The following is a 14936-nucleotide window of genomic DNA, read 5'->3' as shown; positions in this document are numbered from 1 at the left end:
ACTTCAACACATGTAATCAATGACTTTGCAAAAGCCAGAGTACCAAGGGAAACTAAATTAAGAGACATTTTGCATGTATTCTTAGAAACAACTGACGGAAAGATTCAAACTGCCTTCCTGAGATGAACACACACTTCCTAACGATTTATGAATATTGTGCACATTTTAAATTAGATATTACATATAAGCAGGTATCTAAGAAACAACTTTAAAGAATGCTTTTAAACCACACACATTTTATTGACATTAAAAGGTGACCTTACAGGGTAGGTTTCATAGCTTACGCATCCTAACATTTTGTAAACTTATGTTACCGTTTTACTTAGAAAAGTTAGTGCTCCTTTTGCATGTAACAAGATTTTTAGATACTATGCTAATAAAACAGCTCTTTGAAGCAAAACACTGAAAAAAGATTCTGATAGCAAATGTTAAACGAAACCTCTTCCATTGTCCAGAATTTGAATTTAAGAATAACATTTCATTTGAATTTATTTCTGCTTTTGAAATTCTTTTATTATTGTGAAGTATCCTCTATTTCTGTTTCATTTCATTCTGTTTGATTCAGCAATGTTATGACGCAGTTTTCGAGAAATTGAAATTATGCATCATTTTAATTGTCACCAAGGGTATAACCTTTTTTTTTAACTCTAAGACAACTCCTTTTCTTCAGATTATAGCAACATATCATTAATAAAATAAAACTCAAATGTAAAATAAGACCGTAGCCGATGAAAGTATTTTTCTTTAAATGTTAACAACCGTTTTACACGAAACGTGTATACTAAAATATCCTGGAAATATTTTAGGAAACCAGTTTTCACATATTTTAAAAATACACCTAGTGTTTAAAATTCCTTTGGACTTAAATCTTTAATTTTCTTAAAAAGAATTTTCGAAATAAATCTTGTAACGAAATGTGTTGGTCAAACATTTCTTTTTGGTAGGACTGAATATTTCAAACTCATTAAAGAATATTTTGTTGCAGCTATTATTTCCGTTAAATGTTGCCATGTGTATATATCTTATTTCTTATTTATGGATCCTTTGAGTTTTATGGTTTGTACCAGCATTACTCGGTGCACAGTGCTCAGACTGTACCTGTCAATTATCTAACTGTTCATCCGTAAAGTGTTCATTTTTTTAAGAATGGACAGTTATAGCTTAGTAATGGATGGTTGTAGTAAAATAATCGTTTGTATAAAAATGTGTCGGTACAATAATTTAAACAGTAAAAAAGTCCTACAGTCGGAATAGAGCTAAAATTCATTCGTATTTTAGATGAATGTCCACTCAATGTTTCCATTCCGGATCAGCAGCTGCTAGATATTTCCTGTTCATTGACGACAAAATGTACTTCAGCTTCTTGTTGTATACCCATCCCACTGATAGAACGTAATATCAAAGTATATATAGATGTAGATCCATGTGCATTGACGATGATTCTAGGTATTGAACGGCTTCAATATTTCGTCAGTTTGATCGATTATGATTTTGGCCGGGAAGAGTATGTTTGGCTTTCAGGAGTATTTCGACTGACGTAAGTTCTTCATTCTGTAATAATTCAGGTGATCTATTTCGTTTAGACAAGCATGACTACTCGAATTACTTGAGAGTAATGCAGATCATATAGAAGCCGTAATAAATGAGGCTTTCAAAATTGTTAATGATAGTTAAATTACATTATTGGACACTTGTCTGACATCTAATAATATTTGATTATAATGTTATAATAAGGGTTTAAGTGTAGTAATAAGAAGCATGCTTGTCATATTTCAGGTTTACTATTTATGACATAACGAGCAAGAATGAATATCTGGTTTCTTTGAAGTTTGAAGAATGCTGGGAGTCTAATGATGCATGTTCAAACGAGTATAGCATTTTTGAGAATCAACGGTTACCAAAACAGATCTGCAAATCAGTTGAAGGCTATACTATTCCCGGTGAGAAACTACTTTTATGCTATTTTTAGAGGGAGATTAATAACAGTATTTTGCCTAGTAAATATAGTTTGCTAATTCAGTAGTTTGCATGTTTGTTACTTAATGTTCAAATCTATCGCCTGATCCCGTGATATTTTATAAAAAAAAATGATGAAGTTCAGATGAACATTTAATCATATTGAAGTGTATTTCAGAGTTTTCCTTCTCCTCATGGATGACAGATCATGGACTGAGCACAAATGCCACGTTAGATGTAAAACAGCGAAATCAGCTCCTTGCAGATTTAGGACTCAGTGCTTATCTCAATGAAAATGAATGCATTATAGAAACACTGACTACTGGACTATATCAAAATGGTTGGATTAGCGGTAATATAACCTTGAGCATTTATGCATCACTGTGTTTATCTAACCTAACATTACGATTGCATATGCTATAAAAGTATCTGTTAATCAGTCAAAAATCTTCAACAAGCATTTTAGCTAACTTTTGTTTGCTGGTTTGTATATGTGTTTGTAATATGATTGTCGGTTTAAGTTATCAATACAGTTATGTTAAGACGAGCTATTTATAGAGTCACGTGTATGTGACTCGCTGTTTTATACCATAATGTGACGTCCATTATGTTACTTGTTATTCTTCCGCGTAATGAAGTAAACAGTCAACGCCAAACGAACACCATCTTTCTGTCTTTATTTAATATCTCAACGTCATATTGATGCCGTGACCAGGGTGTTGCGGTGGTGGAACTACAATGTGACGTTACCGTGGAAACTGCTGTCTTCTGTAAAACGGGTAAAGAAGAAAAGGTGTTTACTGAGAGGAGGACCGATGTGTTGGTTTTCTTCGTATTACTGGTTTCTGTAGATTTATCTGTGGGTTTGATCGTTGATTCTCCTTCAAAGAAACTAGTATGATGTCTGTGTGAACAAATCTTGCATTTGAATTTAGATTTACAGACATTAAACCTTTGACTTCCTGGGCAGTTAAAACACTGCTGTTTTTCCATTACAATATATTCTGTGTTCCCGCAATTAAGTTTTAAGCAGTTTGTACATGTACTATAGTGCTCTACTTCACAATACACACATCCTAGTACTTGTGTATTTTTCGCACTAGATCTTGGTATACAAGTATTTCTTTTCTTCAGTCTGTGGATATCAGATTTCGTCAGAAAAGTTGCTGTTGCAAATAATTCCTGCGGGGTATCCGGACTCTAGAATATTTACTTCATTCAATAAACACTGCATTAAGTCATTTAAACACCAAGATAGCGCGCATTTATAATATTTGTTCTCACTTCTGGCGGTAACTTCTGAAGAACGACGGTTTTGAAGAATGATCCGTATGTACTCTCGTTCCGGCTTAATGAATATAGCCCCCTGATACAAGTCTCTGTATCCTAGAACTTTCTCAGTAACTATACTGTATACACAGGGGCTGGAACTTTTAACAACGTTTTCATATATCTTTCTATAATTTTGTCTCTCTGCCCGTACCTTTCGAGTTATAAAGACACTGCTTTGTCATAGCTAGTATTAGTTCCGTGGGACGACTTCGGGTGAATAACTGACTGTACGAATCCTAGAATGATCCTGCCTAACTCCGGCAAGTCTAGCTAAATTAGTATATGATATACTTAGATGACGGGCACATGAAAGGCTGTTTAAAAAATTATAGAATTGTGTATCTGGTATTAAGGTGAAGCTATACTTAACATGCTCTAAAATCTTTGCCTCATATACCACTTGTTTAGTTCTTTTTTTATTAGTATATCAAAGACTGTGATTTAGTATAAACACTAACTCTACTACATTTGAAGGTACTAGACCTTCAAAGTTACATAAGGGTGAACTTCTTTGGTACTTTTTTAAAGCAGTTTCATGATTTTCTTTGTATTAACTTTTAGCATCTAGCAATGCGGCCCAAAGTATCACTTTACGTTATCAATAATGTAATGCTAAGACGCTCTATTGATTTTGCAGTCTGTATGTTTTGTCATGACATGCTGTACGTCACTTGTTATTCTTGAAGTTCCTATTTATAATTAAACAGTAAACGTAAAAATAACATCATCCTTCCGTCTTATTCTAATGTCTCCACGACAACGTTTAAACATCTGGATTCTGTTACAGAATGTCCAAACACCTTTCATCTTCCCTTGTTACTTGACGGCATACAGTGTACACTCCTGGATTACTGCACATCCGTAAGCTGTTGTGTAGCTTTGAAACAGATAGGATATAACCTTCAAGTAGATCTTGATATAGACACATGCAATCAAATACTGACAATGAAAATAGAACGGCTGAAGAAAGAAATTCTCTTAATAGAATACGAATATGGAGCCTTAGAAGAATTTTGGCTATTTGGAATAGCACATGCCAGGTAACTACTTTCTTTTATTATTTGTTTTCGGATCAGTTAACTTGGAACATTAAGGTTTACATCTTTTACAAAACAGTTAAACCAACCGTTGATTCAGCTTACAAAGTCTAAAAGTCGTTAAACCATTATATTTACAGTGTTTTATGGTATAGCGGTGTTTAGGGTATAGACAGAGGATATGTTGATATTTGTTTTTGTATTTGGACTTAAATTATTGTATCAATTTACTTTTTTGCTGACATGCAAACTGACATTCTGATATATATTTTAAATGTTTGCTTGTTGTATTATTGTTCATATGTCATCATAAATTATCATTTACCGACTAAATCGGTGTGTATGTAATAAACATCACCGAAAGAAAAGTATCTGACAGAGATTTAAAAAAGCTGACTGTTTTTGAATAGAGTATACATTCTTCCTCTGATTTATAGTAAAGAAATCCTTGGAAGTTTGTTTCGATATGGATTTGAAAAAAATAAGTACAAAAATGACCAAAGCTATCCTGTACACACTAAATTAGCATATATTTAAACAATGGCAAGGAGAGAAATATCTGAATTTCTATCAAAAGCTGAATATTTTGAAAAGAATAGACATTTTCCTTCTGATATACAGGAAAAAACTACTAAATATGATTTCGTTGGAATTGAATACAGGAAAACATCGTTAGCTATATTTTTCACCCTAAAGGATGGGTTTAAGTTTACAAAAAGAGACACTTGTAGACTGTACGTTAGACAAGTGTACTAAACATTTTTAAATACATGTTGCCGGTGGTAACGTTTGATAATGGTATATGGTATATTACACAAAAGTTGTACATCATTTGCATATTTCCCTCAATGCGAAAGGTCGACATTACTCGGGACGTAGTGTGATCTAGATGGGTGATTTGCAAACACATTTATAACATTTTTGTAGTAGATATGAAAGAAACTGGATATCAAGTCACAAGTACGATATTACAAACCGGTCTATAGACTACGGAGTAAGTAAAGACAATACACTGACTCTAGCTAAGCGTAAGCTGTAAATATATATAGGCATACACACTTCAGGTAGGCACATATTTTAGCTATATGTGTAGTTAAATGCATAACAGTGCTCAGTCTGAAAAATGTACCATTTTCTGAAATAGAGTTATTTAAGCTGAAAAAAAGATACTCGGTAAAATATTTTGAAAAATTTTAGATAAATCCGCTAAAACTTTATTTTAGGCTAAGGTGACTGTAGTGGTCAGTGATTTGTTAAATAAGTTATGTAAAGAAGACCACGGAATCCTACTCTGGGGAAAGTGTAACATGTTTAACTGAAATTTGTCAAGATACAGATGATTTCTTTTAAAGTTAAAACCAACCGAATTTTACTGGTTGTAAAATATTGAGAAAACGTCTGCTGTGAAGAATCTCTGTGCTAGAATGAATTCAAGCATGTTAACTCTCTATGTAGAGCTAGTTATGCACAACTTCAGTAAATAGGCAACATTAGGCAGTACATTACAGCTGATGCTACCAAGTCTCTTGTGCTCTCTGGTTACATCGAAAGTAGACTACTGTAACTCGCTGCTGTATGGAATTTCCAAAGACACACTGCAAAAACTTCAATGTGTACAAAACACAGCGGCCCGCATCATAACCAAGACTCCGCGATACAGTCACATCACACCAGTCTTGAAGGAGTTGCATTGGCTTCCGGTTCAGCACCGAATTGAGTTCAAAATCTTGACACTTACATACAAAGCCATGCACAATGAATCTCCCTAGTACATTGTCGATATGCTGGACATGTACAAGCCTCGTATAGACTTAAGGTCGGCAAATGTCCCAGTATCTTTGGTTGTACCGAGGAGTCGAACAGTAAAGTATGGTGACAGAAGTTTCAAGCATGCAGCTCCAAAGCTTTGGAATGCCCTCCCAGCAAGCAACAGAGATTCAAGCTCACTGTCCGCATTTAAAAAATCTTTGAAAACGCATCCCTTTCACACATGTTATATAAAGTAACAACATCTGAACTACTGTTGAAAATGGCGTTAAACCCAGAACAAACTAACAAACAAAAATAACAAAATCATGACAGGTTTGTTTCGTGTTGAGAAAGGGATTGCCCCTTGTGTATGTAATGTAATTTAACGTTGAGCATAATTTATGGATGATTTTGTTTTAATTACTATTCCTTTTAATCTTTTACCAATGTATTTACATGTATATGTATATATATATATATATATATATATATATATATATATATATATATATATATATATATATATATGTGTGTGTATGTGTTCTTTGTGTCTTTGTAAAGCACTTTTGAACGCACACATTTTGTATGAAAAGAGTGCTATATAAATGTGGTATAATAATAATAATAATAATAATGATAATAATAATAACATTCTTTGCTACCTATATATGTGCGTCAAAGTATGGTCAAAATAGTTCGAAATGTGAGAAATGCAAGGAACGCCATTTTCGGACTGCTGGATGCATAACTGTGTTTTGTTGTATAGCATGTAACATAGAAAGTTTACTTTTCCAATTGATTGATATAACATGGACAGGATAAGAATTGACAAACGTTGTTGAATGGACTATTCCACTGTATAAACAGAGTGTAACGTGAGTTAAAGACACGCCACAGAATAACTGTATTCTTTAGTATTTCCATGATACACGACTTGCATGATAATAATGAGCAATACAAGTATCTATTAACAAATTGACAGTGACATATATCAGACCAAGACAATGTATTTAACGTGTACACATTTTATTTAATGAATATAGCAGTATGCACAGTATTTGATGTACTGAGCCGAGTTTAGCCGACAGTTTGTTTCTATAGAGTAAGATAAATGTTTATCTATGTTTTTTAAAACTATACTGAAAAGAGATTGACTGATTATGTTCGCAGATGAAGTTGTGAAAACACATTAATTACTGAAATGTCCACCTGTCATCTGGTAGTACTCTGTATTATACCAATATAATCAGAATGATTTTCACAAATTTCATTTGACTGGGTGGAAAAAGCAGGTCACTAGGTTGTGGTGGGTCGTTAAGTGTATGCTTCTAATATATGTTCCGTAACATAACACACATTTTCAGGTACCAAGTGTACGACTTACGAGAGGAGCGGAAATACCTACTGAACATGAACATCAGTATATGTTTCGAATCGCATTTGCCATGCCTCAATTTTACAGTGTTCCGTAATACGAAAGTTAAAAAAGTAAAATGTGACTGGGGAGCGAAAGCGGACAACGCGGACGGTACGCATTTCATTTGTTTGCTGTATCTGCTATTAAACAAAACGTTTATTGAAAACGACGTTTCGATAGACAGTAAATAGAGACTTTTGTTTATTTAAATTGTATTTTGATAAATGTATTTAGTGTATACTATTTGTTGAATGTAATGACACTTATTACAAACACAAAAAAAAAGAGTTTTACTGTAATAGGTTTACTTTTTTAAAGCCTTTTCAATCTCTCACTGGATGAGTAACTTCAAAGAAGACATAAGAAACATAAGCAGTTTACCAGCTTATGCCATTGACATACTGTATAACGAAATGGGAGTTGGAGACTTCCTCTCCGAAAGCCAATGTGTCGTCAAGATTCATCCTTTTAGTGTCAAAGGTGGCATAAAGAATGGTAATTCATATACGATTTTTTTTTCATTTAGGTATCCCGCATTTTTTTATTAGATTGAGCCGCATAACGGGCTTCTGACGGTTTGGGCAATACGAGAAATGTATGTTAACCATTGAATCTAAAGTAGTATTTATTTCTTATTCGCCAGGTATCAGAACACTGGTATTTGCCTTAACTTACATGCATTTTTTTTGAAATGCAGAAGTTTTCCCAAATGTTTATCTATGATAAGCTATCACTTTATTCTATTAACAGTGCAATAATTGCGATATTTACATTGTGCTGTCCTTTCATTAACCGGCAACTATTCCATGATGCGACTTAAACGACAAAACTGTTTCCGTTTTGCTGATAAAGTTTATAGGACATATGTTAGTTTTTGGTGTTGTTTACAACGACGTGGGCCTTTCTCAAGAAATTGCCTACACAATAATAAATAATGGATACTAATCAGTCTATCAGAATTTATACAGAAAATTCAATTCATCTAATGCATCGTAATAATTATTTTTATTCTTTGTTTGGTTTTCTTGTTGTCAATTGTTTAACTTTTTTGACATATTTTCTGTACATAAATACATACATACACTGCCAAAGGTCTCTATTCGGGAAGGTCTTGGAGCGCGACAGCAGACGCTGTTGGACATACAGCCTTGTTTTAGTCATAATTTTGCTTGCACTGATGATAAGTTTTCGACAGAACACTTACAAAACATTATGTTTATTTATTTAAAATAAGATTGTACAAATGAAGTGCTGAAAATGTACCTAGGTGTGACATTTGTTACACGAAATATTTTCTTTTTTTTTCTTTATGACAGAAATACTCAAAAGATTTGCGATTCACAAATATGAAACTGCTATTTGGTTATGATGACCCCCAAATACCAACAACATTATGTAAAACATATGTGCCTATCATTGACTCTCGTTCATCAATCGAGTCGTTTTTGGAATTTTTATGTAAGCCATCAACAAATGTATTTATCATTTCTTTTTTGTTTGTCTACAGAATGTACCGGATATTCAAAGCCTCTAAATGATCTCGGTCCGGTTTCTTGTCATCTAAGCTCTACATGCATGTCTCTTGAATGTTGTATCGACACGGAAATCCTCCCGAGAACTTTACACACATTCTTACAAATAAATGCATGCCAGCAAACTCTTGTTATTGGTATTGAGAAATTCACATTTGAAATGGATTTAGTAAACTACGAATTTGGAACAACTGAAAACTTTTGGCTGCAGAAAATATTTCGAACTGAGTAAGTACATGACTAGTGGAGACTGTACGAAATATTCCATTGTTTTGCTTAATGTGAATTACTGCAACTAGTTTACGAATTGTGGGTTGGCTCATGTATGTCTATGCAATTATCATCATAACATACGTACATTAAAATGAATAACTCAGTTTATATTAAGCCATAAGAAATGTACAAACATTAAAGAAGCAGGGATAATAAAACAAGAATTTGTAACTTAGAGTACCTATTGATATTGCTCAACATTTTTACAGTTTCCGGCTTTTTGATCTGAAGGAGGAAGAAGTATATGTTGTTGATTATAATATCAGTATTTGCCTTGAGGGTGGGGCAAAATGCAACATTAAACAAGTGGTCTTATCTCATGCATTATTGCCAAAGCCACAGTGTGCCCTCAAAGAAGGATTTAAACAGGATAGTAAGTTGAAATATAACCATTTAAAGCGTAACTTTCATAGACTGAATGAAGCATTTTATTTTGATTCGCTAATTAGGTTGGAAATGGATTTGTAACCGCCTTTTCTCTAAACACGGTCTTTTACGAGTAAAGTCAATGTTCCGCCAGACTTTGAAACATGATTATGCTAACTTTCATTATTTGCAGCTCGATCTTAAATGACCTATATAGTTGCTATTGTTTCTTGTGGTCTTGTGGGATATAGTTTGTTGGATTGACTCCATTGGGTCTCTTTTTATTGTGGTCTTACTTTGTGATGCATGGTTATATGTCTGATTGGGGTGCCGGGAAATCTAACTTACCTTTTATCTTTTATCACTGAGGGAATGATATACAATGGTAAAAAATGTTTTAGACGCAATTATTTAAAATTTGAACATAACCCTTGATAGTAATTTATTTATTTGTTATTTGAATATGTAAACGTTCTTTTAAGACTTTTCGTTCACGGGATGGATGACAGAAAATGGTTATTCACTCGGAGATGAAATATCTGACTTGGATAATTCAAAGCTGATGGAAGATCTTGGCTTACCGAGATATCTGAAGGTTTCGGAATGCAACATGTCAAGTATTACTGACAATATAACGTCAGGTAGGTACTTTATTGAAAGGTAATACAAAACTTGCTCTAGTAAAATACTATTTTGATAATTCATTGTTCGGCGTTTTCCCATAAGGAATATAATTATTATGTTATGTTTGATGTACTAGATACTTTATTGGTTTCTACGTTTTCATTTCACTGTGTTATAGAAAGTGATATAACCGTTCATCGTTTCAAACCTCCAATTAGTTACGTTAAACTATTTATCTACGCCAATATCGACAATTGTAGTTAAGCTATTGATTTATTGTAATATTTCTAATTGCAACATTCATATGTGTAGATACGTATGTAATAAAAAAGACTTTCAGCTTTTCATCTTCTTCTTTAGCGGAATAATTCTGCGCTCCTAAAGTCGCACAATATTTCAGCTGCAGAACTTGTGCATATTTCTCAATACGTGGCTTATAACCTACATATGTCTGCTAAACGGACGTTGTTCATTAAATTGACACCTTTGTAGTCTTACATGTCTGACATTTTATGTCAAAAGAGATGGAGTGAATAATTATACTGTATATTTTAGAGAGCGTGATAGACCCTAATCATATATTTCAGTGTGCGCCTTAGGATCACATATGGTCGACCTTCCCAACCAACTTACCTGCTACCTACCAACATGCAATGATGTGAAATGCTGTCTATCTGTCGAGCCTATTAGAAGAAACTTCATGATAAGTTTCAGTGTGGATCCCTGCCAACTAATGCTATCAATTGAGGTAGAAGAGTTCAAAGTTCAGATGTCACTTAATGACTTCGAATGGAACAAAGAGCAAGAAGTGTACTTGAAAGGTGTAATAAAAGTGATGTAAGTCTTTTTGTTAGTTATAGTTTCTCATTTAAAATATAACAATGTATTAACATAATTATCGTATGTTGCACATACAAGGGTATTCATAAACAGAACATACATCTGAATACAGTTTCAACAAGATAAACACAGCCTTGAAATCAATTCTTTGTTACCTTCCTGCATATTTACAGCCTGTAAAAAATATATCTTATGACCTCACCTGTATATTATGCGAGAAAGACAAAGGTGTTTGATAAAACGACAATTAATAATTTATCGCTAGATTTAGAAATGGGATTATTTATGAAAAGGCTGATCAATCTTGTATGTTTTCGTGTTATAACATCTGCTATAGGAGTTGTTGATGCCCGTGCAAATCATAGAGAGCACACAAAGGTGGCCAATTTTGCTATAACTTGAAATAAACATTCTAGCTCAACCCGTGTAAATGTGTAAATCAAATTCATATAACGTTGATAAACGTTCTTTCCCTCTCTGTTTTTCCCCTTTTTTCATTATGTGTTATGCGGCAGTAATGCGTTTACTATTTGCCACTGAACGTGTATATCTAAGCAGGTATTCAATAACGTGAGATCTTCTTTTTGCACGTTTACCCTCATGCTATCACCAAGTGAAAACGAAAGTAACAGCACTTTTATTCGAAAATCTTATTTCTGACAATATTTCCAGACCATGGAATACTTTGAAAAAGTAAAGATTTTTTAGTCAATAACAACTGATTTTGATGCAGGTTCTTGAAACACTGTTTTATGTAACATAGAATAATAACCACTGACCATGAAAAATAATTTCTAAATCAGCATGGTAGGACTGACATTAAAAATTGAATTTGCAGTCATCTTTGAATTGCATTTTTTGTTGTTGATAAATTGGTAATTAAAATCATGGTTTCTTATAAAATATGTCTATTGATTGTATAACATTTTACATCAATGTGAAGGCAGAACAATTATCTAAGAGAAATATATTCAATGACTTATATTGGAATGCTTTTAACCGCAGTTTCTTATGCTAAGATCTGTCTTTCTTTGTGATTCTTCTTTAGTAATCTGATCACTCTATGATCTAATAAACCCTGTCTGTTTCACACCTACCTCATCTGAGAGAGTACTGACCCTGAGAATTATTCAGAGTTGTTTAATATAAAGATCTATGGTAATGCGTTTTGTGGAGAAAATTTAAATTTGCGACAACTGACAGCCTGGATCTAAACATAGTTTAGGACGTCCTTTCCTATCATGATGTAAAGTCATGTTGTTATGTATAAATATGTTGAAACATATATTGCTTAAGTTATACAAAAGTTCGGTATTGGCATTGTTATATTTTAATTTTTGTTGTGTTTATGAAACAATCAAAATCATTTTTACAGGTTTTTATTGGATAATCTGAACGGGCAAAATGCTTTTGTGTTATCACTTCATGTTAAAGCATGTCTTGAATTCAACACCATGTGCTACTTTGAAAAGAAAATCTTCAACAAAGTGAAATTTTCTAAACGGTTTTGCGACTATTCTGCATCTATTTCATCTTTCCCTATAGAAGGTACGAACAGTTGAACTACTGACCAATGTTTGTGATATTCATTTACTTTGAAATTGATTATACGTCGAAAGAAATACAAAGAATAAGCTTACACTACAATTGTTTTATAATCTTTAAATCCGTCTTTCGTAAGATGAAATATTTCAAAGACTCGGTTAATATTTTGCTGTATGTTTAAGGTTCAAATCTAATTGAGAATATTCTAAGTTTAGGATGATTCTAAACATTTTGTAACAAGCGAGTTAAAGCTGAAATTGTTTTACGACTTAAACATTTCGTTAAGAACATATATCAGACGTATTGTGACAAAAAACAATGAATTGTACATATTGGTGTAATTTCATTTCATTCAATGCTTTGAAATCATGACAAATAATATTGCTTTTCAGAATTTTCACTCTTGGAGTGGAAGCTGCAAAATGATCTCCCGACGGACATGCCTCTCGCAAATCCATTTTCTGCTATATTGCTTGAAGATTTGGGCTTGTCGATGTACTTAAGTGAAACACCATGTCAAATGAATCACACAGAGTATAGTTATGGTTGGAAAAATAGTAAGTCACTACACTTTACGGTAGCGGAAATGCGGCATGCAGAATAGTGTCTATATTTTGAATAGTGTTGCTGTGTCTAAGTTGAGAAATAGAGAATAACAAAGGTATCTAACGTAAGCATCTAATATGTAGGAGGGACACGCTTGCGATTTTCAGTGGTGTTTTGCGATTAACTTTTCCAGAAAGTGATTTTCGTTATTTGTCGTTTTGTTTTATTTTATTTAAGGTATTTCCTTAATATGTCAGTCATTCATACACAATCACTCATCCAAAAACTCGTGCAATGTTTAGTTTAAGGAATTCCTGAGATATTTCTGTTTGCACCTGTTATACGCTATACAATACATTTTATAATTTTATATCCCTGGCATACAATTAGACAGTCCAATAAAGACTAGATATTTCGTTTTAACTCTTATTACTTCAAGCACATAAAGAACGTGTTTTTTTCAGGTTGCCCTTACATAAAGACGTCACATTTACCAGAAATCGTAGAATGTTCTTTAGACAGCACATGTTCCAAACTAGAATGTTGTTTATCAGTGACGGCTATTAACAGAAATATTAAATTGGAGTACGATATTGATGTCTGTGAATCAAAAGTGGAAGTCAGTATTGAAAATTTACAGATGACACACTCGCTCTTCCATTTTTCTTGGGGTAAGTTCGTCCTTTCTATGTAGAGTGTTGACGATACAAAATTAATTCGGAAATTTGTCATATACATGGACTTTAAAAGATGCTGATATCACATTTATTCCTTTGATAAAATCGTGCATATTATGATTAATGGCAATCACTCTAAGACTTGCAGTTTGTAAAAACGCAACAACGGTATCAAGCAAATTGTTAAATCATAGACAAAATGTCTCAACTTTCTCTTATTTTCGAATCAAAATCTTTGACTAAAATAGCCAATTATATATATCAATTAGATTTCTGGCCATATGAGTATTACATATTAAATGGTGAAGAAAAACACACTGTCAGAAAGATTATTATGGATGCAAGATGTTAAATAGATGATTATACGTACACGGTTACTTCCTTGAAGGAAAAATCAAATTAGAAAATTAAATAAAGACCTTTTATACCACGTTTATTAATAATCATTTACAGTGTGTAGTAACTAAATTAGGACAATTAAAGCCCCCTAACTTTATCTTGGATATGTCTTTGGTATGGTGTTATATACAAAAGTAAAAAGTTATCATCCTAGTTTGTTAGTTTTAGGTTTGATGCCGTTTTTCAAGAGTATTTCAGTTATGAAACGGTGGACAGTTAACCTAACTACTGATCCTGGATTCTTTACCAGTACAAAACTTTCTCCACAAGTTACTGCAAACTTCCCCACATGAATTAGAGGTAAAGGACGAATAATTTCTGACACAATGTTTTTTATCAATTCGTCATAGGCAGCGTACGTCTGGCCTGGGGATCGTAATCACAAACCCGCGGTCCGTTGATCTGCGCTCTCCCTACTGCGTTGAGTGGGCTGGTGTTAGTTATCATCCTAGATCTTCATAAAGAAACACACATGTAAAGCACGTTATGGTTGTAAAACATAGATTAAAATAAATATATCGCAAGCTCTTTTGTTTCATAAGCATTTTTTCCGAACAAATTAATTTAGAAAAAAAATGTTTTTGCACGAACTAAAATGTCAATTTGATCCGTTATTAAGAAATATGATTGCCATTTCTTACCG

At 33.1% G+C, this 14936-nt stretch overlaps 1 protein-coding gene across 1 annotated transcript in view; it reads left to right on the top strand.

Moving 5' to 3' along the window:
• The window catches only part of LOC123523235 (uncharacterized), a 183594-nt gene that overhangs the window by 109790 nt on the left and 58868 nt on the right, over positions 1 to 14936 (top strand). Inside the window, exons 89-101 of the mRNA XM_053542021.1 lie at positions 1279 to 1537; positions 1777 to 1940; positions 2135 to 2308; positions 4076 to 4328; positions 7439 to 7602; positions 7810 to 7986; positions 8999 to 9251; positions 9506 to 9669; positions 10145 to 10303; positions 10874 to 11123; positions 12502 to 12674; positions 13064 to 13228; positions 13682 to 13888. Of these exons, the coding sequence (XP_053397996.1) occupies positions 1279 to 1537; positions 1777 to 1940; positions 2135 to 2308; positions 4076 to 4328; positions 7439 to 7602; positions 7810 to 7986; positions 8999 to 9251; positions 9506 to 9669; positions 10145 to 10303; positions 10874 to 11123; positions 12502 to 12674; positions 13064 to 13228; positions 13682 to 13888 (2562 nt within the window). The remainder of the gene's footprint in view (positions 1 to 1278; positions 1538 to 1776; positions 1941 to 2134; positions 2309 to 4075; positions 4329 to 7438; positions 7603 to 7809; positions 7987 to 8998; positions 9252 to 9505; positions 9670 to 10144; positions 10304 to 10873; positions 11124 to 12501; positions 12675 to 13063; positions 13229 to 13681; positions 13889 to 14936) is intronic.

The sequence above is a fragment of the Mercenaria mercenaria genome, chromosome 1 (assembly GCF_021730395.1).
Source record: "Mercenaria mercenaria strain notata chromosome 1, MADL_Memer_1, whole genome shotgun sequence".
Classification (NCBI taxonomy): Eukaryota; Metazoa; Mollusca; class Bivalvia; order Venerida; family Veneridae; genus Mercenaria; species Mercenaria mercenaria.
Note: the sequence above shows the minus strand (reverse complement) of the source record. Positions and strands in the feature narration are given on the sequence as shown.